At 46.0% G+C, this 25141-nt stretch overlaps 3 protein-coding genes across 4 annotated transcripts; 1 reads left to right on the top strand and 2 right to left on the bottom strand.

The window, feature by feature from the left end:
• Window positions 1-3555: 3555 nt before the first annotated feature.
• LOC127325840 (12S seed storage globulin 1-like) lies at window positions 3556-6252 on the bottom strand. Its single transcript, XM_051352675.2, has 4 exons — window positions 5912-6252; window positions 5518-5792; window positions 4206-5426; window positions 3556-4103 (listed from the first exon to the last, which is right to left on the bottom strand). The coding sequence occupies exons 1-4, from the start codon at window positions 6237-6239 to the stop codon at window positions 3672-3674; spliced, it is 2256 nt and encodes a 751-aa protein (XP_051208635.1). The 5' UTR covers window positions 6240-6252; the 3' UTR covers window positions 3556-3671.
• Window positions 6253-11793: 5541 nt separating this feature from the next.
• LOC127325841 (DNA damage-binding protein 2) lies at window positions 11794-15859 on the top strand. Its single transcript, XM_051352676.1, has 11 exons — window positions 11794-12141; window positions 12536-12626; window positions 13148-13275; window positions 13394-13516; window positions 13628-13716; window positions 13796-13916; window positions 14119-14210; window positions 14494-14623; window positions 14707-14955; window positions 15045-15241; window positions 15325-15859. Exons 1-11 carry the CDS (start codon window positions 11881-11883, stop codon window positions 15557-15559), a joined length of 1716 nt encoding a protein of 571 aa, XP_051208636.1. The 5' UTR covers window positions 11794-11880; the 3' UTR covers window positions 15560-15859.
• A 551-nt stretch (window positions 15860-16410) lies between these two features.
• LOC127325832 (protein root UVB sensitive 5) lies at window positions 16411-20705 on the bottom strand. Of its 2 annotated transcripts, XM_051352653.2 has the most exons (15): window positions 20515-20704; window positions 20375-20425; window positions 20142-20281; window positions 19769-19869; window positions 19471-19529; window positions 19060-19106; window positions 18913-18991; window positions 18737-18809; window positions 18536-18625; window positions 18231-18290; window positions 18019-18132; window positions 17798-17858; window positions 17580-17698; window positions 16938-17033; window positions 16411-16851 (listed from the first exon to the last, which is right to left on the bottom strand). In XM_051352653.2, the coding sequence occupies exons 1-15, from the start codon at window positions 20643-20645 to the stop codon at window positions 16588-16590; spliced, it is 1485 nt and encodes a 494-aa protein (XP_051208613.1). In that variant the 5' UTR covers window positions 20646-20704; the 3' UTR covers window positions 16411-16587. The 2 variants fall into 2 exon arrangements, with proteins under 2 accessions (XP_051208613.1, XP_051208614.1); XM_051352654.1 differs by lacking the exon at window positions 16938-17033 and having other exon boundaries at window positions 20515-20705.
• Between the last annotated feature and the right edge of the window lie 4436 nt (window positions 20706-25141).

The raw sequence follows: 25141 nt of genomic DNA, 5'->3' as shown, positions 1-25141 counted from the left end.
TGGACCATAGCCACTAGCTCATGGTCTTCGGATCTATATCTAGGAGTCACCACCACGTAGACGACAACACCAGGAACATTCGGCGTCCCTTCGCTCGTTGGTTATACAACCAAAAGGAGGTGCCGCCACTGCAACATTGTCCGTCAAAGAGCCAACTTGGATCCTCTCTATCCGAGGCCACCGCATCGACATCCAAGCCCGGTCTCTTGGAGGTAAGCTTGTGCAAATCTGAAACCGTTCAGCTAGTACCTAGTTTATTTTCTTTCACATTTTCAATCTCAACTTTGGAGCTAGTACAAAATTTTGAACTGACCCAAGCCGGACAAACCAACCAAACGGTGTTTGCACATGCTTATTTGGAGGCATCTCCAATCCATTTTCTCCCCACCCCAAAATTCGAATATGTGGGGATGCAGACCATGATCGATTAATTGTGGTCGACGATGAACCTTTTTTTAGGGGGACGCTGAACCTTGACCTTTGCATTTTTGACAGTTTTTTTTTTTTTGAAAGAGAGCTTTATAGATCATATTGATTCACGATGATTACAATCCGCATAGGGAAGCAGCAAGCTCTCTAATGGAACTATCGAGATCATTCCTAAATAGCTGATCTGGTTAACTTTGCGGCATCAGCAACCCTATTGTGGATCTGTCTTGGTCCTTTGCATTGAGCGCATTGACCACCGCCGAGCAGTCCGATTCCACTATCACCTAAGTAGGCAAGTTATAGAGGACGAGCTTGATGCCGTGATGCACCGCTCAAGCTTCAGTTTCTTCCGCATCTTCACATCGTGGAAGCATGCTGCAAGCAGCAGCCAGCAGTACAGCACCGTCACCGTCCCTGGCAACCATTTGTCGAAAAGAAAATGCCAGGACTGCCAGGCTTGTCTCTGTCAAAGAAGGAGCCTGTTGGTTTTGGTGTAACGATGCTTAACCCTCTCGGGCCATCGGTTGCGTGTTATATAGAGTAGGGAAAAGCCCCCTACGTGACAGTACATGAGGTGTACGTGTATAGTCGGAGTACTACTCCGTACATATACACGTACCATATTACATACGCTAACATCCCCCCTTAATCTAAAGCACGGGAGAGATTACGCTTAAACTCATCTAAGTTTTTAACCGGAAGAGCCTTAGTGAACCCATCAGCTATTTGATCTTTGGTGGAGATAAATTTGATAGCCAGGCGGTTGTTTACAACGCGTTCACGAACAAAATGATAGTCAATCTCAATATGCTTGGTGCGGGCATGAAAAACAGGATTTGCCGAGAGATAGGTCGCCCCCAAGTTATCACACCAAAGACAAGGCTTCTCGCGAAGACGCACACCAAGTTCACGAAGAAGAGCTTCCACCCATATTAACTCTGTAGTGGCATTCGCCAGTGCTTTATATTCAGCTTCAGTACTGGAGCGAGAGACAGAATCTTATTTCCGAGCAATCCAAGAAACCAAATTTGGACCAATGAAAATAGCAAAATCGCCAGTAGAGCGTCGATCCTCTATACAGCCTGCCCAATTGGCATCTGAAAAGGCACTAAGAAGGGTAGAAGAAGACTGTCTGAAAGTAATGCCAAGCTGATGTGTATTTTTAACATAACGAAGAATGCGTTTAACTGCAGTCCAATGAGCAGTAGTGGGAGCATGAAGATATTGACAGACTTTGTTTACCGAGAAAGACAAGTCTGGGCGAGTAAGAGTGAGGTACTGAAGAGCACCAACAATACTGCGATACTGAGAGCTGTCCTCGGGACCAAGAGGAGTACCTTCATGTAATGATAGTGGCTCAGACGGAGACAAAGGCGTAGGCGCCGGCTTACAATCAAGCATACCAACTTTGGCAAGAAGATCATGTGCATATTTGGCTTGTGTGAGAAGAAGAGTATCAGCAGTCCGGTGAACTTCAATACCAAGAAAGAAATGAAGTGCACCCAAGTCTTTAATAGCAAAGTGAGCATTGAGATCCTGAAGCAAGACTGATATAGCACGATCAGAGGAGCTTGTGACAATAATATCATCCACATAAATCAGAACAAATATAGTGACACCGGACTTGTTGTAGAGGAATAAGGAGGTATCAGCCTTGGAGGGGATAAAACCAAAATCTTGTAACTTTGCACTCAGCCGAGAATACCATGCTCGAGGAGCTTGCTTGAGGCCATAAAGAGCTTTGTCAAGTCGACAAACATGATGGGGAGCATCAGGATGTTCAAAACCAGGTGGTTGTTTCATATAGACTTCCTCTTCCAGAACACCATGAAGAAACGCGTTCTTGACATCTAGCTGCCGAAGACTCCAACCACGGGAGATAGCACAATTCTGATAGTAGCAATTTTAACAACTGGACTGAACGTGTCTTCATAATCAATGCCATACCGTTGTTTAAAACCTTTAGCAACAAGACGTGCTTTGTAACGATCAATGGTACCATCAGCACGACGATTGATACGATAAACCCACTTGCAGTCAATCAGATTTTTGGTTTTGCTAGAGGGAAGAGACCCGCTCTGATACCATGTTGGTTTTGGTGTAACGATGCTTAACCCTCTCGGGCCATCGGTTGCGTGTTATATAGAGTAGGGAAAAGCCCCCTACGTGGCAGTACATGAGGTGTACGTGTATAGTCGGAGTACTACTCCGTACATATACACGTACCATATTACATACGCTAACAGAGCCGTCCCGTCGATGTTGAGCTTGATCCAGTCCTTGGCCGGAGCGGACCAGTCGTGAGACAGAGGCTGCTCGCAGGGTAACTTGCAGGTGAGCCCTGCTTCAGTGCTCCCCTAACCGAAATTGAGGGTCATATTCTGTTTTTTTTTTCCTACTGTACATTAGGTCCGTCGAAAGCTCGAAACCCATATCCACCCCATGTATACTCGTATGTATCATAGTATATATATCATTTTATATGTGGTGCTTTTTCGGTTCATAGCATCACGCACGCACATGCCATTACAAGTACGCCATACATATACGATTGACTCGTACAAGATAACGCGGGTCATACGAGACTGTGCAGATCACGTATATGTCAGATTTAGTGACATTACAATTGTGCCCCCATTTATGAAGAATTATGAGAAGATCTCCACCGTCCTTGTATTTGACGTCCCCAAAAAAATTTCAAAAGAGAAACACCGGAGCAGAAGTGCTTGGAGGTAGGGGAAGGAACCATGCATGAGTCCTCTGCCTTTGTGATCGATCGCCATCAGAGGGAGCTAATTGACATGCGGTCTTGCTGGTAAACCTGAAGAAAAGATAGAGTAGGCAATTGAGGCATCTCCTTTCTGTTGGAAGGCACGATCGTGTGTGCCTGGGACGCCACAGCAGGAGGAGGGTTCTAGAGTCTAGGCTTCTTGCTCTAGAGTAAAGATGTGCGGGATCTTGCGTATTCCGCATCGGCAACACTACCTCCAACCAAAACACAACCAAAACACGCACCTTTAATTGGAGGGACCTTGGTTTTCCGGAAAGTCCATTTAGCTTGTTCTCCATGCATGCTTTTACGATTTTGTTAGAAAAGATAGAAATACAAGACACAAACAAATAATATATCAAGACAAACTTTTTATTGAGATAAACATCTATAGAACACCAAGTTACACACCAGTAACACCATTATTTCAATATACTACTTATCATCATACTCCTTAATTCACTCTTCCGCCTTACTTATCGACGAGACGACGACCCCACACCTCATCCTCCTCTCCGGAAGCCTGGGAGCTGGCCCCTTTAGGAGTGAATGCACCGAGCTCTTCTCCCCTGTTGTTTTTGAGGTTTCGGGCATCCTGCCTGGAAATGCGGTATGCATTCGCGAGCACATCAACAGGCAAGGCGCTCAAGATGGAGTTCTTTCCCGCGACGTGACTAACCATGGAGTTCGCGTTGGTGTTGAATGATATATATTGGAATCCTTCACGCTCTGCCTTTTTGAGGACAACAAAGTGTTGTGGTATGATTAGCAGCTGCCCTTGGCGAAGGCGGTCATTGAATACAGTCTGACCATGGTTATTGACGACCTGAACCCGAGCATGTCCTTGGATCATGTACACGACGCTGTGTGCATTAATGTTCCAGAATGGTGAAAGAATAGCATTCTGCAATAAAATTTATTTGTATACCATATTATTTACCATGAATTATGAAGCTTAAAATATCAAACGATGGGATAGTGCATCGAAATGCAGCATCATACGTACCTGATATAGATTTACTCTTGTAGCACTCATTTGCACAATGTTAAGGATGGGGAAATTATTGCCGTTGACGCGTGTTATCCTGCCAGCACGTGGGTTATATGTGTCGGCACCTTGGGGGCTTTCAACGTTTAGCGTTGCCTTTAATGAGCAAACATTCTCCTCAAGACCATTGAAACTTTTGACCGTTGAGTGTCCTTCAGGGCATTGAGTTGATTGTCCCGGATATTGAGTTGATTGCACTTCGGGGTATTGAGTTGATTGTCCTTGCGGGTATTGGGTTGATTGTCCTCCGGGGTATTGGATTGATTGCCATTGTGGGTATTGAGTTGATAGCCCTTCGGGGAATTGAGTTGATTGCCCTTGTGGATATTGAGTTGATTGTCCCTGTGGATATTGAGTTGATTGCCCTTCGGGGTATTGAGTTGATTGTCCTAGATATTGAGTTGATTGTCCTTGCGGGTATTGGGTTGATTGCCCTTCGGGGTATTGGGTTGATTGCCCTTGTGGATATTGAGTTGATTGTCCCTGTGGATATTGAGTTGATTGCCCTTCGGGGTATTGAGTTGATTGTCCTGGATATTGAGTTGATTGTCCTTGCGGGTATTGGGTTGATTGCCCTTCGGCGTATTGGATTGATTGCCCTTGTGGATATTGAGTTGATTGCCCTTGTGGATATTGAGTTGATTGCACTTCGGGGTATTGAGTTGATTGTCCTGGATATTGAGTTGATTGTCCTTGAGGGTATTGGGTTGATTGCCCTTCGGGGTATTGAGTTGATTGTCCTTGCGGGTATTGGGTTGATTGCCCTTCGGGGTATTGGGTTGATTGTCCTTGTGGATATTGAGTTGATTGCCCTTTGGGGTATTGAGTTGATTGCCCTTGTGGATATTGAGCTGATTGCCCTTCAGGGTATTGAGTTGATTGTCCTGGATATTGAGCTGATTGCCCTTCCGGGTATTGGGTTGTTTGTCCTTCCCGATGTTGAATTGGTTGGTATGCTTGCTGCTCTACTTGTCCTTGTTGGGACACAATGGGCTTCAAGAATTGAAGGCCTTGACGCACACGAATTATCTCACCTCTTTGATCATTTTGATTCCGAATCCTTTGTGCTGCTTGTTGACTGATACCGAGGGCTTCACTAAGAAGTTGAATGCTGAATCCATTGAATATGTTTTGTTCAGACTGTTGCCCTCTATTGTTGTTACCAGCCAACAAGAATTCCTGAAATTTTATATTGATGAAGTAAAAAAAAGTTCAATAATATTCCACTAATATTTTTTTTTAATAATATTTAGAACACATCTATAGTTACCTTTTGTATAGGTTCAAGTTGATTAGCATTGTTGTTTACGTCGAAGACATAAACAGCTACAATAGGTGCATCACCATCATTGTAGCTCCAATGTACAATACCAGCGGGCAGAGCAACAACATCTCCTTGTTTGAAGCTATGAACTCTCTGATGCTCATCCGTAAACTTCTGGCTTCGACTTTGATCCTGGGAAAACTGCCCTTGACCAAACGGTTGAAACTCTTGTTGGAAGGTCGCTGGGCATCCAGGGAAATTCAACCCTATAACGCCCTTACCTAAAATAAAACTTGTTTGGATTAATATATAAAAAGATTGATGCTGATGTAAATTGGGCACATCATAACTCCTAGTGTAGTATAACAATGCAATTGTCATATTCAATTCAGACACTAACCTTGAAGGATGTACACCAAGGCATGAGCATTGTGGTATTGAGGCAGCAAGAGGCCTCGAGGCTCAATAACACGACGGATGACGGATACACCAGTACAACGAAACTGTTCATTATGTTCATCAAAGTACTCGGTGACACCAGCTTCCGACCGCACTTTCTGTAGTGGTTCAAATGCTTGCAGCTTATCGAATTTGCATCCTCTCGAACCTCCTTGTCTAGGGCTTTGCCACAAAGTAAAGCTCTGTCCGAATATCTGAGCCATAGATCCATGGCACAAGAGGAACATGCAAAAGTAAAATAAAACAGATGGAAAACTGGTAGTTGCCATGACTGCTTGATGATATTGGAGAAGGTTGGTTGATGCTAGTTTGGTGAATGTGAGCTAGTTTTTATAGCCAGAAAAAGTAGCTTAAGATGATCATGACATAGAGAAGAAGATATACATGATGACTCACATGGCTTAAATTGTGAGTAGATATAACTTTGCCTAAAAAATTATGTGTTGCTTTTCACCTACAACTAATTCTAACTTAGGAAGCCAGCACCACCTTCTAGATAGAAACCATTCTTTGACATTATGTGAGGACTAATCAACATATGATATTACTTGTACTTTCTACAACTATATTTTGGCCACTTATGACTCCTTTTGTGGTTTGTTTGCGTTTTGGTATATGCACAAAAATCATGTATATGGATGCATTCGGTCATGTGGCGAAGATTTCATGACTTGTGTCTATCCATATATCATCGGGAGTAAAGTTGATTAGTAGTCTATGTGAACAAAAAATCTGGTACATGCACAACAACATGTAATTGGATGCATGTGGCCACGAGGGTAAATTCCTATGACTTGTGTCTATCTATATCTCATAGAGAGTAAAGTGGATGAGTCATGTCCATGTCAACAAAAGATAGAAATGTAGGACCTATAATCCACGTAAGCGGATAAAATGATATGGGGTATACAAAAAATTGTTGTTGAAACTATGCCGTATACAAATGTGATGCAAACATATATTTGTTGGGTTGTGGGTCCAATATGTAGCTCCATATCCATTTAGACCGTCTTAAAGATTCTTCAATGGCTAGGATTAGGCTGCTCAAAGCCTAAAACTCTTCATAACAAGTACTTAGAGCATCTCCACTCGTTTGCCCTCCCCACGCCGAAATCCGGGGAAATTTACGTCCGGATTGGACGTAAATTTGGCGTGGGGAGGAGTAGTTTCCCAGCAGCGATCTCAGGCGAAGACGGCGATCTAAATTTGAAAAACGGAAACTTGACAAACTACGGCATAAAACGGTCGAATTTAGACTAAATTTAATGATATTTACTATATAGAGGGCGAAGTTCATACATAGAGACCGAATTCGACTATATTTCGAATTTGGCTAGGGGAATACAACTGTAAATATAAAAACACGGCACTCTACATGCCGAAATGGCGGTAGAACACCGTGTAGTCGCCGCCATCGTCGTCGTCGGAGCCGTCGTCGTCGAACTGCGGCGGCGCCGAAGCCGCCTGGCTGCTGCCTTGGCCGGCGTCTCCCCACCGGCCACTGGTGCGAGGCGGGGATGGCGACGGCTTGTATAGGTCGTCGTCGGAGGCCTCGAGGTCGACGACGGGGACGACGGCGCCGGATGGAGGAGTCGCAGGCCGTCGGTAGCGAGCGACGTCCTGGAGGAGCCTCGCCTGCAGATCCGCCTCCTCCTTCTCCCACTGCTCCCTCGACCAGGCGCAGGCCTGGTCGAGCGGCATGGCGTTCTCGGCGGGGACGAGGTCCTGGAGGGACCTCGCGATGACGGCCTCGAGGATGGCCGCGTCCTCGGCGTCCTCCTCCACCTTCACCTTCGCCGGTTTTTGCTTCCGTACGCCGGAAGTGTCATGTTCGCGCTTGGGGCGGCGTGGCTCGCGGATGACGATGTCGCCGCCGCGCGTGCGGTGGATCGGCGGGGAATCCGGCTCCTTTTTGACCGGCGCCAAGGATGGCGCCGACCTGGAGATCGACCTCGCCGCCGAACCGGACGACGAGGAACTGGCAGCCATGCGCCGTGGCTGCCAGCTGTTTCCCCGTTGGCGGCTGGTCGATGCCCTCGATAGAGGGGGCATCGTGAGCCTTGGCGAGTTGCCGCCCTCGATGTGCTCGAGGACGTTGTGGAGCGTCCTATTCGGGGCGCTCCACCAACGCCGGCGACCCGCGGCGTTGTTGCACGGAGGCGGAGGTGGCGGGCCGTCGTAGGACGCCAGCTCGCGCTCCCACCGCCGGAGAAAAAAGAATTCCACCGAGTGTAGTTCTCGGGGTGGTGGCGCGGTTCTTCCTCTGTCATCGCCATCCGCGCCTCCTCGATGGCGACGTCGAGGGCGTGGCCCTGGGGCGGCGGCGGGATTGGCACGCCACCAGCGCTTAGCCTCCACCCGCCGCCGGGGGGCCTCGTGTCCGGCGGGCAGGGGTACCCCGCCTGGTGGAGGAGGTGCCCCTCCCGCGCGTGGAGAGATCGGCGGGGTAACCCGTTGTTGGCTGCGCCGTCATCGTAGAACGCCATCGGTGGAGGTGGAGGGTGAGTGGAAGGAGAATGGAGGAAGAGTGGAGCAGGGGCGTCGCGGCGAGCGGAGCGGCTTATATAGGCGCGGCGGGCGCCGGCGATTAATGCCGCGTGGAAGACGATGCGTGCGCGGAAGACGATGCGACGACATTAACTCGCCGCGTGGAAGCTACGCGGCCGGCGAATGCTAAACGGCGGCAGGCTTTTACAGCGCGCGGAAGACGATGCGATGAGGACGACGATCGGTGTCCCTCGCCGACAAGTTGGGGCCACCAGACGCGCGGGAAGTTTCCTCGGCGTTTCCCGCGTTTTCGTTTCGTCCGGACTCCCCGAGCGCTCCCTGGGGGGCCGGGGATGGCGTGGGATCGCCGGATGAAATTAGGCCCAAATCCGGACAAAATTGAGGAACCGGGGACGCGATTGGACCGAATTTCGCCATCCGGATGGAAAAAACGTCGTTCGGGGGGCCTCGTCGGGGAGACGAGTGGAGATGCTCTTATTCCCATCGAATACTAGCATGCCTTCTATTACCTTTTCTAAATAATTAATTAATATACATAAATCACAAGATACGCTCAAACCTCCTCGCCATGTCTCGATGAGTACTAGCGTGACCATGGAGCGACGTCGTCGTCACGTATCAACAATATAATGGACCCTTTGTTGACTCAGATGTCACGTATCACCTCCTCAATTTAGTTTCTAAAAATATATTTTTAATTACTGGAGTATTTGTTGACTCACGTGTCTCATCTAACTGATACAAAATAAATAGGATCCGCAGCTGACAATTTAAGCGAGTGTTGGGGAAAATTCTAGGGCTCCGGTACCAAATTGTGACGACTAGATCTAGAGGTGATCTAATCGTACGACTAGGAAACGCAATTTCAAAAGAATTGAGATGAGAAAGCAGCTTCAAAGGAATTGGGATGAGAAAGCAGCGGGATGAGGAGGATCAGAGAAGGAAGATGAGACAGGAGAGTTCCAGTTTCTATTTCACAGGATGCATTTACAGTAGGCCGCTGGGGTTTAATCTCTGTCGTTCACTGATGTGTTGGGCAACAAGCGGCAGTTAACACTCACACCTGGCCCGCGGCCCAGTGCATATCAACACGGCAACGATTAGTTATCCCTTGATGTTAAAAAAAAAGTTATCCCTCGTGAAAAAAAGCAACCATTAGTTAGGTTCAGTATGAAATCTGAAGTAGTCGTTCTCCCCCTCCTCTCTCTCTCGTCTAAAGTAGACAGAGGCGCAACCGAGTTAAACCGGGCCGTTCCCGAGCCCCTCCGGCGGCGATGCCGGCCGGAGGTGGCGGAGGGGAGGTGCCGGGGTAGGTTCCTAGGGTAGGAGTAGTCTCCGGCGGTCTGCCGGTTAGTGGTGAGTAGGAGCCCAGGTTTCTCGGCTAGATCTTGGGCGGGCTGTGGTGGAGGTTCTCCTCTCTGCTCTGGCGGCCGGAGCCCAGGTGGCCTCCATCTCGGCTTATCTCCAAATAAGGCCTCCGTCGCCTCCCTCGAGCTCCTGATGGCGCCCTTTTTCCGATCCTGGCCGGCCTCGGTGGCGAGGGGGATTGGGCGGACTCGCCGTCTTCGACTCGATCTGGAGGTGGCAGGGGCTGAGTGCCCTTTTGGTGCTCTGGCGCAGCACCAGATGGCCCGTCACTGGTGGTCTCCTTCCAGATCCGTGGTGGATCTGGGACTTTAGCTCGTCGGCGGCAAGGCTCCTCGATAAGGCGCCTAGGAGTCAGCTTCTGAAGAAAAAGGTTGCCTCCTTGTCTCCTTAGCCGGCCATGGTGGCGAGGGAGGTGGGCTTGGAGGCGGACTGCGGCGTGTTTCTCCGACCTGACCGGCCGTGGCAGCGAGGGGGCGGCAGATGCGACGCAGTTCCAGCTTCTTCTTCTAGTTCTAATGCTGTACAAGTCACTGCTGGCTCTCTCTCTCTCTCTCTCTCTCTCTCGCTTCTCAAGGCCCATGGTGGTGGCTTGAGTTGGAGTCTGCTCTGTCGGCGGTGATGGTTTTGTTCAGGAGCTCATCTCCGATGCTTCATCAGCGGTTTTCCGTCTTCGCGTCGGACTCAATGGCAGTAGGGCTGTCGCTCCGTCGCTGCTTTGCTCCGGCTGTCGGTGATCCCCTAGGCCTAGTCTCCAAGTGGCTTGTTCCCTGGAGGCCTGGTCGCAGTCCGTCGCCGGAGTTCGATTTGGAGGAAGAGGAGGACGAAGGGCTTGATCACATTTTCAAGTTTTCTCTTTGGTCCTTTATGCTTAATTCTTGGACCCCCTGTGTAATTCCATAGTTTTATAGGGCCTGCTTGTACTCCAGTGTTTAATAGCAGCTTTTACCGGGTTCACCCGGTGACTTGTTCAAAAAAAAAGGTTCAGTACAAACCTATCATGATCCTTCACCCACCAAAAAAACACAATAATTCTTGGACACCGAGAAAGAAAATGACCAGTTTCAGCCACCATTTGTTAGCACACCAAAACATTTTGCTCCTGATTATGCCGAACGAGTCCTAGAAAGAGCGACGAGGAGGCGATCACGGCAATTCCTAGCCGCCTCACGCCGATTTGCCCCAAGTCTGTGGCCTTCGAGCCATGGAGGAGGGGTGGATGTGGTTTCCGTCGATGGGAGGGCTCCATTTTCTGGGTTTAGGTTGAAGGTTTGGTGGGGCGGCGCTCAGGTGGTGGCGACGACGTCTTCTCCAATAAAGTCTTCTCGGCTTCACCCCCATCTCGTCAGCGATGTAGAGAAGCTTGTGGGAGTGGTGTGATTCTTGAGAACCTTTTTTTGGATGGGGCATCTTCATGGAGCTTCGACGATGGTTATTCCTTCTTCCTTATCTATGGGGCGGATGTGATCTTCTTAACCAGTTCGGTGACTTCCTGTCCGCATCTAACAACGTCAAGCCGACTCAGGGAGGAGCGACAGCGGCGGCACGCCATCGACACATACGGCCTTGAGGTTGAAGACGAAGGACATCTCAAGGATTTGGTTGTAATTTCCCGTTTTTATTTGATGCTTGTATCGTTCGATGTTTCTCTTAATGTCAAGGTTCTTTTTCGCATAAAAAACTATTATACCTACTCAAAAGGGAAGCTTCCATCTATTTTAATTCGAAACTCTAACTCAAAATATTTCTAGGTTATTTTCTTACCATACAAAAGCCATGGTCAGTAAAAAAATACTAGACTATTTGAGTAAAATAAACACATATTAAAATCAATATAAAATAACTATTCTAACACGAAAAGAAAATCCCAAATCCATTATAGCAGCACGAAAATCATCAAGAAAAAAGAAAGAAAACCCAAAGCGGCGGGGACCGAACTGAACCAACCGGCTGCTTTTTCGTCTCCCCGCGCGCCGCCGTCGCGTCTCTCCCCACACCACACCTTCCCGCCTCCCGAGGCCACAGCCGCCCTCCACAATGGCGACCCGCGCCCGCTTCGTCTACACCCGCCGCCGTGCCGACGACGACGAGGAGGAGGAGCAGCAGGAGGCCTCATCATCTTCCTCTGAGGACGAGCAAGAGGAAGAGGAGGCCGAGGGTTCCGATGAGGAGGGGGTTGCTGAGGAGGAGGAGGCGGTCGCCGAAGAGCCACCGGCCAGGAAAGCCCCAACTCCGGCGGCTACGGGGAGGGACGGGAGGAAGGGCCCGATTACCATCAGCCTCAAGAAAGTGTGCAAGGTAGTACTACCCACCTTCGCCGCCGCCGCCGCCGCCGCCGCCGGGGGCTTCACCTATTTTTTCCCCTTTGAGCCTTTTGCTATCCGCTGCCGATTGCGTCCGCAAAGAACGCTCATTTCCGAGATTTTCGGCCGGCTTCCCTAGTAAAGCGCCCGTGGCTGATTTGGGGCAGGACCGGCTGATTCCCCCTGGCCCCGGTGCTTGCCCTCTGCGTTCGCAATGAAAATGACCGCTCCATTTCGCATCTACGTGCACCGATGCTCCTTCACTATCCACTTCCTGTGAATTTGAGTTCCATTATTGGGAAGGTGTTGATGGTGTCGGAACATCTGCACTGAGTGCTCCTTTTAACTGCAGTTATGATTGATGCGTGCTCTGTTTCGTCTGGCTGCAGGTGTGCAAGAAGACGGGGCACGAGGCGGGGTTCAAGGGCGCCGTGTACATCGACTGCCCCATGAAGCCCTGCTTCCTTTGCAAGATGCCAGGTCCTCATATTCTCCTAACTATTCCTGTTCGTGTCATAGTTTGTTTCTGCATCTTGGATTGTCAAGTGAAAGAGTCTTGCTTCCTTAATTTCCAAGATGCCAGGTCCTGATATCTGTACATTATGCTTTTATGTTTGTTTGTTTTTGCATTTGGGATTGATTTGGAACTGTGGGGGCTAGGAACCGGTAGTGTATCCAAAATGGGGTACTTCATAAACTCAATCAGGTTTATGAATTAGTGAGTACTTGCTCACTCACAGGAGTTTAGACCAACTGCTTGTTCCAGATAGTTTCTGAAAGAAGCTTGCGTTTCTGCTGAGATAAGTGGGATGAAAATAGTTTGCTGTTGATGAACCATCACATGTTGTTTTCGTCACGTATCCACAGACAAGAATCTCAAATAGCTCTTTCCTTTGAATGTTTGTAATTATGTATTGCCATTTTATACTTGAAAGCTTGACATGAACAGAGACTTTCCGGGTGACTGATACCACAACGTTTTGGTCGCTTGCGCTTTGCAGGGCATACGACCTTGACCTGCCCGCACAGGGTAGCAATGGAACATGGTGTTATCCCAGCCCCTAGGAGGAACACAAACACTTCGCTGGACTACGTCTTCCAGAGCCAAGTGAAAGGCAAAATTTCCATGGTGCGTGAACTGATGCCTCAACTTTTTTCCCGTACCGTTGTCATTTCCAATACTGTGCACCACTATTGTTTTGCTAGTACCATTCATGCCAAAACTAAGCTCCTCTCTCTTATACTAGGTCAAGCCGCGGTTTCTGGTACCCAATCAATTGGAGTGCGGTAACATAAAATTTCACCAGAGACGCGTGACCTGCTTGGAGTTTCATCCAACTAAGAACAATGTGCTTTTATCAGGAGACAAGGTATTGCAGTCTGACCACTGGGCTTTGTTGTCCGCTTAATTCATATCGTCGCATTGCAGGTACATATAGGCGACTACTACTGACCATCCCTTTGCTTTTCTTTCCACACAGAAAGGGCTACTAGGCATTTGGGATTATGTTAAGTTGCATGAGAAGATCACCTATGATTCTGTGCATTCCTGTATTCTAAACAGTATGAAGTAAGAACTTTTCCTTGATGGCTAGTATCAGTTCTTTTGTGCAAGATGAAATATGGCAACTTGATGTGATCTTATTCAGGCTGGACACCGCCAATGATGGAGTGCTATACACAGCCTCCTCTGATGGGACTATCAGTAGCACAGACTTAGACACAGGAATGGGCTCTCCGTTGTTAAATCTTAACCCAGATGGTTGGAATGTAAGTTTTCCCCACTTTTTCCCTCCCCGTCAAGCTTATATAGATTATTTTTCTTAAAAAGATTTCTATACACAATATATTTCAATCTTACATTGATGCATCTTGCACTATGTAGCTAGACAATCATTTGCTTGCATTGTTCTGAACAAATTTTCATCCACTCTGGGCTTTGATTTAATCAACCATGTGTTGATCTTAACAGGGTCCAAGCACTTGGCGCATGATATATGGAATGGACTTAAACGCCGAGAAAGGCCTTCTATTGGTGGCAGATAGTTTTGGGTTTCTTTATTTGTGAGTATGAGTATCCCTATAAGCTGTTCGATACCTTATTTGAGATTAACATCTTAGGTCAAGTATATGCGGCGTCCTTAGAACTGTTGACTTCCCATGCATTTTAGTATTTTATATCTGAGTTCACGATGTTGCTGTATCCTGTCATATCTCATATGTGATTCCGAGATTGTTTTATATTATTATCATATTTGACATACTCCATTTTATTCCTTCCCCACGTTGAGTTTTTGGCGTTCTGTTTTGAGTTATATGTCCGTGTCTTACACCTTAATTTTTGCAGACTGGATAGACGATCTAAGGAAAGAATCGGGCAACCAATTCTTATACATAAAAAGGGTAGCAAGGTAACTGGCCTCCATTGCAACCCTGCACAACCTGAAGTTCTTCTAAGCAGCGGAAACGATCACTTTGTGAGTTCACTCTGCTCTGCATACCTAGACATCTCTTTGTTTATCTGGTATCTAATATTTCCCATCACTTCTGTGATTATCAGGCCCGTATTTGGGATACGAGGAAACTTGAGCCAAAGAGCGCTCTTGCCAGCCTTGCTCATGGACGGGTTGTTAATTCAGGATATTTTTCTCCACGAAGTGGGAACAAGATCTTGACGACATGTCAGGACAACCGAATTCGTGTCTGGGATTATATTTTTGGTAATCTGGAATCCCCGAGTAGAGAAATCGTGCACAGCCATGATTTCAACCGTCACTTGACTCCCTTCAAAGCTGAGTGGGATCCAAAGGTTCAGAATTGTAGCTACAATTGCTTCTTTTATCCAGACTCTTCATTACCATGCCCAATTTTGATATTGAACGTTTTAATGCTATGCAGGATTATTCAGAAACTGTTGCTGTTATTGGTCGTTACATAAGTGAAAACCACAACGGGGTTGCTCTACATCCCATTGATTTCATAGACACCAGCACTGGCAAGCTTCTGGCTGAGGTGATGGATCCTGACATAACGACTATCAGCCCAGTGAACAAGCTACACCCCCAAGACGATATACTGGCCACAGGAAGTTCAAGGTATAGACCAACCAATCAGTATTTACACAAACATCTCGTACCAGTTCTCGCTCTTTACTAACAATATCTGCCTGTGCATGCAGGTCCATCTTCATCTGGAAACCTAAGAACGATTCTGATGATGATCCTACAGAAGAAAGGACCAGCCAAAAGGTCAAGGAATATGTGTACGGGTCTGGTTCGCGGAAGAAAGCAAATGGCAAGCGCGGCGATAGCAGCGATGACGACTCGGATGGCGGTTCTGACGGAAAGAACAAGAAAGCGAAGAAGACTCGGTTTACCCATACCGTGAAGGGAAAGGGCAAATCCAAAGCTTGATGATGAATGTAGTTAGTTCAGCTGCAATTTTGGTGGGACGAACGAACGCGTTAGCAGCTGCTAATGGAGCTCCTTTTGGGTACCATCTCGCTTGTTAGTCCTAGGTAACATGCTGAAGGCATGTGGTATTATAACATAACCTCTTAGACAACGAACTTTTAGAATTAGGTTGAATCCTGATGTGCTTTAGCCGTTAAACCTGTGTATATATACGATCTTTTCTCTATATATCCTCCTACTCAGTAGCTTGAATACTGTTTTGTATGCCAGTTGCTGATCATCTGCTGTATGTTTCTGTTATCTGCTTTTTGCTCATGATGTGAAGAAACTATAATATGCACAAATGGAGTCTCTAAGTAGATAACAACTATAGCAACGAGAGTGACCAAATGGCTCCCGAGCTATATGTAACTCGTTTTTTGGAGAAATTCGAAAACAGCACTTGAAAGTTTTTAAAAAATCGGGAACAAAATTCCTGATGTAGCTAATAATAAAGTCTACTACTGTGCAAAAAATCAGTCCCAAATTCGTTGTATTTTGTTCTCAGCAAAAATGACAAATGTGCGGATCTGGTGTGATGAACAGTGCACATTTCGAAAAGTTGAAAATTTGTTATTTTTGTGTAGCCTAGAATACAACGAATTTTTTATCGAGATTTTTCACAGTGGTAGAGTTCAACACTGTATGCACCTAGAATTTTGCTTCCTATTTTTTGAAACTTACAAATGCCATTTTTTTTTCAAAAAATACAGCCACCATGTCTCAGGATCCATTTGTGGTTCTGCTATAGCAACACCATGAACCGCAATGTACCATCATGTGAATATTGTGAATGTATGGGATTATGTCACTAGCAAAACCAACTAATGCACTAACAGTGAATTTCTGATTCTTTTACAACATTAGGCCACATGTCAACAAAAAAAAAACTCGCAGTATACGATTGTTATCTCGTTAAACATCTCTGTCATCGGAGGATTTGGACTTTCAGTTTGTTGTTCTGTTTGAATGTATTAGGTTAGCATCAATCAAACCCCAAAATTTGTTTCTTCCGCCTCTTGGTCAAGATGCTCCAGCACCAGGACAGGTTCTTTTGGCACCTTCAGAAAGATCTGGCTTTGATCCCAGCCAGCTCCCTCCATTTGGTCGATGAAGTCATCAAATTCATCCCCCAATGCGGTGAGACTCTCTTCCAGCCAATCGAAGACGTCGTCGTTCCGCTTTAGCTGATGTTCGTGAAGCCAGTGTGCCTGCCATAGGCTTCTTAGGACCGACATGCTCGTTGCTGCCTCCTGAAAACAAGCAAACAGACAATCTTATGCATTTGTTGATGCTATGTTTACTATCTTTCATGCACCAATATTTAGCAGTAGATCACCTTGAATGTGACCAGAAATGCTGGCTCATTTGATCCAAGCTGCTCAACATAGAGGATGTACTTCTCATTCTTGTACAGCTTCACTAGCCTATTTACCTGTTTTGAGAGTTAGGAACATAGATGATCAAGTGGTACCAAAGGTCATTGATAGGTTATGATCTTACTAGGAAATGGTTGGCAACCAGCAGTCAAGGACTAGGCATCTAGGAAGGATCGCATATATCAACTCTGCCAGACTAACCTGACAACAATTGCTTTTACAATGTCTTTCATGGAAAATACTGTACTTCCACACTATTCTGAAACGACCTAAGGAATGAGGAAAAGGTTCGGTGTGGGCTGGTTCCACTTAGCGAGTTCCACTTAGGTTACATCTTTAAGTTGAGAACTTGCAGCAATTTGATACGAATGTCTTGCAGGAAAATTTGGTATGGGTAGAGTCCTAAAACAGTTGTTATGACTATGTATATCACTATAAAGATGCTGACCAAACAAATTTCCTTATCCCTCAATTCTAACTTCAAAGGAACCCCAACAACAAATATTAGAATGATAAAGTCATAATAACCAAAAAGTTAACTACCAAGACGAAAGGAATCAGTTTCTCAGGTTTGCATTTGGCAATACGCTAAAGACTCATACCATGTTAGTGGAATCCTCTCCACCAAGAATCCTCTCCATGGGCACACCAAAAGATATTTGGGGACGCAAGAATCTCTCCCATGTTAAAATATTCTCTCCCTCGTTGCAAGCAACATAGCCTAGAACAGAAGGACAGCAGTAAGTATTACTAACAAATTTTCATAAAGCAACCAAGGAAAAGACAAAATAAAGAAGTAAAGAAGTAAAGAAGATGTCACCAGGAACTGTATGATGCGCAACATGTGATCTCACAAGAATCCGAGCACGTTTTAGGTTTACCTACCAATAGACATGAAGCGGAACACAGGTGATGAATAGAAGACTAGTAACTCCAATTATTTATGCCATCCATTTATTATATGATTAAGAAACATGACCTAACATGCACACATTGAACTTTATTAAATTGAACCAACATAATTCAAGTCAAGCACCTTACTGTGCGGAACTTGAGAACTATTAAGGACTGATAGCGAAACCAAAGATGTAGAAGGCGGACGCCAAGCCATGTCAAAGTAAGAGTTGAGTATGACGACTGTATGCCTGGTGTGTCCTGGAACGAAATACCAACTAGGAATGATATACCAAACAATGATGAAGTAAGGTTGGCATGCCAAAAGGAGGTTCCATGTACTTAATGAATAGTATTACCAGAACAAGTACACCGATAGAAAGGCCTAGCAACTGAGCACCTACTTCCCATACTTCCTCCTGAAAAATACATCAGAGTTGGTTGGCAAACATTTTGGAAAATTGTTCATAGAGATTTTCTCATATTGAGCAAAAAAAATGCGAAATAGTGCATAATCCCCAAAGGAAATTTTGGATGATCATAATACGATGCTGTTTTCCATACACAAAAAGTACTATTGTTCTACGGATTAACAAAATGATTGAATGATTCGATAGTGATATCGAACTGACTGTTAGAAATATTACTGAAAGAAACTATGTACCTTTGCAGCGATCTCCCCTAGATTTCCAGACTTCGAGAAGTGATTTTGGATAACACGGTTAGAAGGATCTCTAAATCCTCTTCCTACAGCCTGCTCAAGAAGTCTGGAGTCAATGATTTTCTATACACGGAGCTCTCTACAAAGGTCAAGTTAGAATGTAAAACTAAAATGTGTGGAATTAATGTGTTGTTTCCAATGTACCTTTGCAAGATTCCCCAATGATGCAAGTGGGAGGAAGTAACCAGGATATAGGGGAGTGGTGAGATCAAATATGCTGCCATATTGCACACATAAATAGACAATATTATAAGACGATTTGCTTCTACACTTGATTTTACTTATTTTCTGTTATTATTCAAAAGAGTTAGTGCATGAACCTTCCAGCACTCCCAATGAAGTCTGCATACATCCGCCACTTCTTTGGGTCGTCATCAAAAAGCGTTCCGAAACGTCCACCTAAATCAAGTCATTCATAAATCTTCCAGGATAAAATATTCTAAAAAAGCAGTCAGGCATAATCGTACCAATGAGAATACGCCCAAAAGCTCCTATGCCATCTTTCGATACCCATCTACAGAAGTTTACATTATCACAAACAAAATAGGTGATTTAACCATGAGCATAAAATTAGCTGATCCACTCGCATCCGTGTTTCATGTTTAGCTGTTAGAATGTTGGTATCTGCCTTCAGGTACGTTCATACAGTATTTGGTAAAGCCTCAAGGTTCTTGAGAAAGAAAAAATCTTATTCATATTTTTCAGGGTCTGTGAGAAAGAATAACTCTTTCAAGTTGTGTATACAAGTAAAGGTGACCAAATTAGGATGGAACATAATTAAGCTAAAACAAATATCAAGATTATTTTTCTTCCAAAGAAGATAGAGGATAGTTCTGAGTGTCTAGTAGTCCATACAATGAAGCAAAGATGGTAATGACCTGATAGCAGCGGCAGAGGCAGCTGCTGAAGTTCCAGTAAAGGACCCAACACCTACAGCCTGTGCCAGTCTATGATCAGCTAATCATCAATTTTGAGATAATAATTTAAGTGTGTGACTTGAAAATCTTCGGATTGATGTTGTTTGGGATCACGTGGCAAAATCTCAAAAAATTATTTTAGAGCTAACCAATAATGTCATCGATAGGATCATATATCACATCACATAAGATGCTACTGTAAATTATATTTAATTGTTTACTTCTGCAAACATGATCGTGATGATAAATTATGGGGTACCTTCAAAAGACTTGATGTAACCAGTGTGTAACAGATCCATCCTGTCACGTTTGTTGGGAACTGCAGTAGCATGTACTGCAGGTAGTCGTCCGAAACAGACTCTGACATACATAAACACCGGGCAAGAGAGAGTTAAGAGGTTTGAGAAGTGGGGTATAGTTTCAGTGCTGTAGGATCACAAGAGAAAGGGAGGAAGCTACCTATTTAAAGACAAGCTCTATATTTGACAGTAAGTGCTAGGAGTTGTAAGACCAACAAAATTGAACTACAGAGCTTTGAAGCAAAATGATTTGTCTTCTGCATTGTGATCAGAAAACACCTCAATGCACTGCATCTCCTAGCTTGTAAAGCTGAACCCTATACCAGCATTCACCTGGAAACCCTGCTGGAAGCACAAAATCCCTGATAGCTCGGGGAATCGAAGACTTCACATTTTCGTCCTCAGCACTGTTCATCGACGAGTCATGCTTCTCCCAGTGGACTTGCAGCTTCGAGTCGCCGTCCAACAGATACCTGTTCGTCACACTCACATCAATCCTTAGCTTGCCAAATGCAGACTTGGCCGTTCTTTGCAAATTCAGTCAGATAATTAAGAAGCGAAGGAACCTCTTGGCGGCGCCGTCCCGGTACCTCTCCGAGAGCACGGGTCTCGCCTTCCTGCGAAACCAAACACAGTCTGCTCAAAGAAAGGAGGAAGCCGCGGCAGGAATTGGAGAAATGGAGCAGCGGAATCTCTGGGCACGAACTCGGGGTCGCCCTCGCCGTGGCCGCCGCCGCTGCTGCTGCTGGAGGCCGGCGGAGACGCGAGGCAAGAGCATGGCCGGGGCCTTCGCCATGGGGGAGCTCCGCCGTGGAGGCGGCCGCCGACGGAGAGCATGCTCCGGCTCCGGTGCTATGGACTCAGCTGGGTGGAACTGGAAGGATAGGCAGCACAGCTTGCAGTCCACTAGTTTTTAGAGCATGTCTAGCATGCCCTTACTTTTCTGCCCCGTATTTCGCCGTTTTTTCGCCCCGTATAAAAATCTGGTCGTAGATGCACCGCTCCGTCTAGCAGAACCCGTATTTGACCCCGTATATTTGAAAATTAAAACACCGGGAAACTTGTTCATTCATAGTTCGTCGATCATACATAGGAATCGACGTACCTACATACAAAATGCGCGATCAAGGATCGCGACTTCTAGTCGGAGAGGTCGATGATGTAGCCGTCGGCCTCCGCCTCCGCCTCCCGCGCCTCCGCCTCCTTCACGGCAGCGATGGCCGCCGCCCTATCTTCCTCCTCCGCCCTCTTCCTCTCGTCGGCGTCCTTGAGGGACTCTTCAATCGCCTTCAAGAAGGCGGGGTCCTGGTTCTCGTCTTCCTCCTCCTCCTCGCCGGCGAGCGGAGCACCTCCGCTGCTGGTGCTCCCGATGGTCGCCCTCCATGCCTCGTCCACCCGGCGGCGGCGCTCCCACTCGGCGCGCCACGCCTCGAACTTGGGGCCGCTCATCGGCTTGAGCGGCGGGTCCTCGTCGTACCAGCGGCCGCCCCGCGTGAAGTCACGCAGCTTCGCCGGGACGAACGGGCCGCCGTCGTACTTGCAGGCCGCGCGGCGGCTCCCGGCGGCCGATCTTTTGCATTGCAGCCGCCAGGCGTCCTCCACGTTGTCCGGCGAGCGGGATCGCTTCGATCCGCTCGCCGGGGAGGCGGTACTGCGGCGGCGGGAGTCCATGCCGGAGATGGGGTGGAATGCGGCGCGGGGGAGCGAGGAATTGCTCACCGGAGCAGGATGGAGGAGGCGGCGGCGCACGGCGGAGCTAGGGTTGCGAGTGAGGGGTTAACCCCTCACTCGCACCTACGCCCACTATAAGTACGGGGCGACGGGGCCGATTTCCTGGGCCCCGTATTTCACCGAAACGGGCCGGCCTGAATACTGGGCCTGCTAGACGCCCAAACTCGCGCCGGCCCCGTATCCCGCCGGAATTTTACGGGGTGGGCGGGTTATACGGGGCCTGTTAGACATGCTCTTAGTATCATATTTCTATCAATAAAACCCCATGTTCATCCTAAAAAATACATGCATCTAAATAGAGGAAATGTTTATATATATTTAAACGGGAGGATACTCAACTGAACAGCGTGGTTTACTACTTACATAAACTTGCCACGATAAAAATATACTACTTTTTTAGGAGTACATTTTTTTAAAATTTGACCAAGTTTATTGAAATGAATATAAATATAAGCAATACAAAAGAAATGCATACAAAATTATATATGTTTCATGACATATCTATTGTCATCGTTTCTATATCGTAGATTTTGGTTGGTTTTTCTATAAATTGATCGAACTTAAGAAAGGTTGACTTATGATAAAATAAATCTGACTTACATTTGAAATAGAGCGAGTTACTTCTTATGACTCACATTTTGAACTCGAACTTGAGAAAGGTTTTCTATCATCTTGAAGCCAGTCCAGACTTTGTTGTCTGGACATGATTGGTGATGACGCGTAAAGCACACGCCCGTTGGGAACCCCAAGTGGAAGGTGTGATGCGTACAGCAGCAAGTTTCCCTCAGTAAGAAACCAAGGTTTATCGAACCAGTAGGAGTCAAAAAGCACGTTGAAGGTTGATGGCGGCGGAGTGTAGTGCGGCGCAACACCAGGGATTCCGGCGCTGATGGCGTGTAACACACACGTTCGTTGGGAACCCCAAGAGGAAGGTATGTTGCACACAGTAGCAAGTTTTCCCTCAGAAAGAAACCAAGGTTATCGAACCAGTAGGAGCCAAGAAGCACGTTGAAGGTTGTTGGTGACGGAGTGTAATGCGGCGCAACACCAGAGATTCCGGCGCCAACGTGGAACATGCACAACACAACCAAAGTACTTTGCCCCAACGAAACAGTGAGGTTGTCAATCTCACCGGCTTGCTGTAACAAAGGATTAGATGTATAGTGTGGATGATGATTGTTTGCAGAGAACAGTAGAAACGATGTTACGATGATTGTATTCGATGTAAAAGAATGGACCGGGGTCCACAGTTCACTAGAGGTGTCTCTCCCATAAGAAATAGCATATTGGGTAAACAAATTACAGTTGGGCAATTGACAAATAGAGAGGGCATGACAATGCACATACATGACATGATGAGTATTGTGAGATTTAATTGGGCATTACGACAAAGTACATAGACCGCTATCCAGTATGCATCTATGCCTAAAAAGTCCACTTTCAGGTTATCATCCGAACCCCTTCCGGTATTAAGTTGTAAACAACAGACAATTGCATTAAGTATGGTGCATAATGTAATCAATAACTATATCCTCGAACATAGCATCAATGTTTTATCCCTAGTGGCAACAACACATCCATAATCTTAGAGGTTGCTGTCACTCCCCCAGATTCACGGAGACATGAACCCACTATCGAGCATAAATACTCCCTCTTGGAGTTACAAGCAATGACTTGGCCAGAGCCTCTACTAGTAACGGAGAGCATGCAAGATCATGAACAACACATAGATAGATTGATAATCAACATAACATAGTATTCTCTATTCATCGGATCCCAACAAACACACATGTAGCATTACAGATAGATGATCTTGATCATGATAGGCAGCTCACAAGATCAGACAATGAAGCACAATGGGGAGAAGACAACCATCTAGCTTTGCTATGGACCCATAGTCCAGGGTGAACTACTCACACATCAATCCGGAGGCGACCATGGCGGTGTAGAGTCCTCCGGGAGATGATTCCCCTCTCCGGCAGGGTGCCGGAGGTGATCTCCAGAATCCCCCGAGATGGGATTGGCGGCGGCGGCGTCTCAGTATGTTTTCTCGTATCGTGGCTCTCGGTCCTGGGGGTTTCGCGACGAAGGCTTTAAGTAGGCGGAGGAGATAGGTCAAGGGGGTGCCCGAGGGGCCCACACCATAGGCTGGCGCGGCCAGGGCCCAGGCCGCGCCGCCTGGTGATGTGGCCACCTCGTGGCCCCACTTCCTTTCCCCTCAGGTGTTCTGGAAGCTTCGTCCAAAAATAGGACCACTGGGCGTTGATTTCGTCCAATTCGAGAATATTTCCTTACTAGGATTTACGAAACCAAAAACAATGAGAAAACAAGAATGGCTCTTCGGCATCTCGTTAATAGGTTAGTGCCGAAAAATGCATAATAATGACATATAATGTGTATAAAACATGTGAGTATCATCACAAAAGTAGCATGAAACATAAGAAATTATAGATACGTTTGAGACGTATCAAGCATCCCCAAGCTTAGTTCCTACTCGTCCCGAGTAGGTAAACGATAACAAAGATAATTTCTTAAGTGACAATGCTACCAACATAATCTTGATCATACTATTGTAAGCACATGTAATGAATGCAGCGATCAAAACAATGGTAAATGACATGAGTAAACAACTGAATCATAAAGCAAAGACTTTTCATGAATAGTACTTAAAGACAAGCATCAATGAGTCTTGCATAAGAGTTAACTCGTAAAGCAATAATTCAAAGTAGAAAGCATTGAAGCAACACAAAGGAAGATAAAAGTTTCAGCGGTTGCTTTCAACTTGTAACATGTATATCTCATGGATATTGTCAACATAGAGTAATATAACAAGTGCAATATGCAAGTATGTAGGAATCAATGCACAGTTCACACAAGTGTTTGCTTCTTGAGGTGGAGAGAAATAGGTGAACTGACTCAACAATAAAAGTAAAAGAAAGGTCCTTCAAAGAGGAAAGCATCGATTGCTATATTTGTGCTAGAGCTTTTATTTTGAAAACAAGAAACAATTTTGTCAACGGTAGTAATAAAGCATATGAGTTATGTAAGTTATATCTTATAAGTTGCAAGCCTCATGCATAGTATACTAATAGTGCCCGCACCTTGTCCTAATTAGCTTGGACTACCGGATCATCACAATACACATGTTTTAACCAAGTGTCACAATGGGGTACCTCTATGCCGCCTGTACAAAGGTCTAAGGAGAAAGCTCGCATTGGATTTCTCGCTTTTGATTATTCTCAACTGAGACATCCATACCGGGACAACATAGACAACAGATAATGGACTCCTCTTTTATGCATAAGCATGTAGCAACAATTAATGTTCTCATATGAGATTGAGGATATATATCCAAAACTGAAACTTCCACCATGATTCATGGCTTTAGTTAGCGGCCCAATGTTCTTCTCTAACAATATGCATGCTTAACCATAAGGTGGTAGATCTCTCTTACTTCAGACAAGACGGACATGCGTAACAACTCACATGATATTCAACAAAGAGTAATTGATGGCGTCCCCAGAAACATGGTTATCGCACAACAAGCAACTTAATAAGAGATAAAGTGCATAAGTACATATTCAATACCACGATAGTTTTTA

Source organism: Lolium perenne, chromosome 3 (assembly GCF_019359855.2).
Source record: "Lolium perenne isolate Kyuss_39 chromosome 3, Kyuss_2.0, whole genome shotgun sequence".
In the NCBI taxonomy this organism is placed as follows: Eukaryota; Viridiplantae; Streptophyta; class Magnoliopsida; order Poales; family Poaceae; genus Lolium; species Lolium perenne.
The sequence above is the reverse complement of the archived record's forward strand: the minus strand, read 5'-3'. Positions and strand labels throughout refer to the sequence as shown.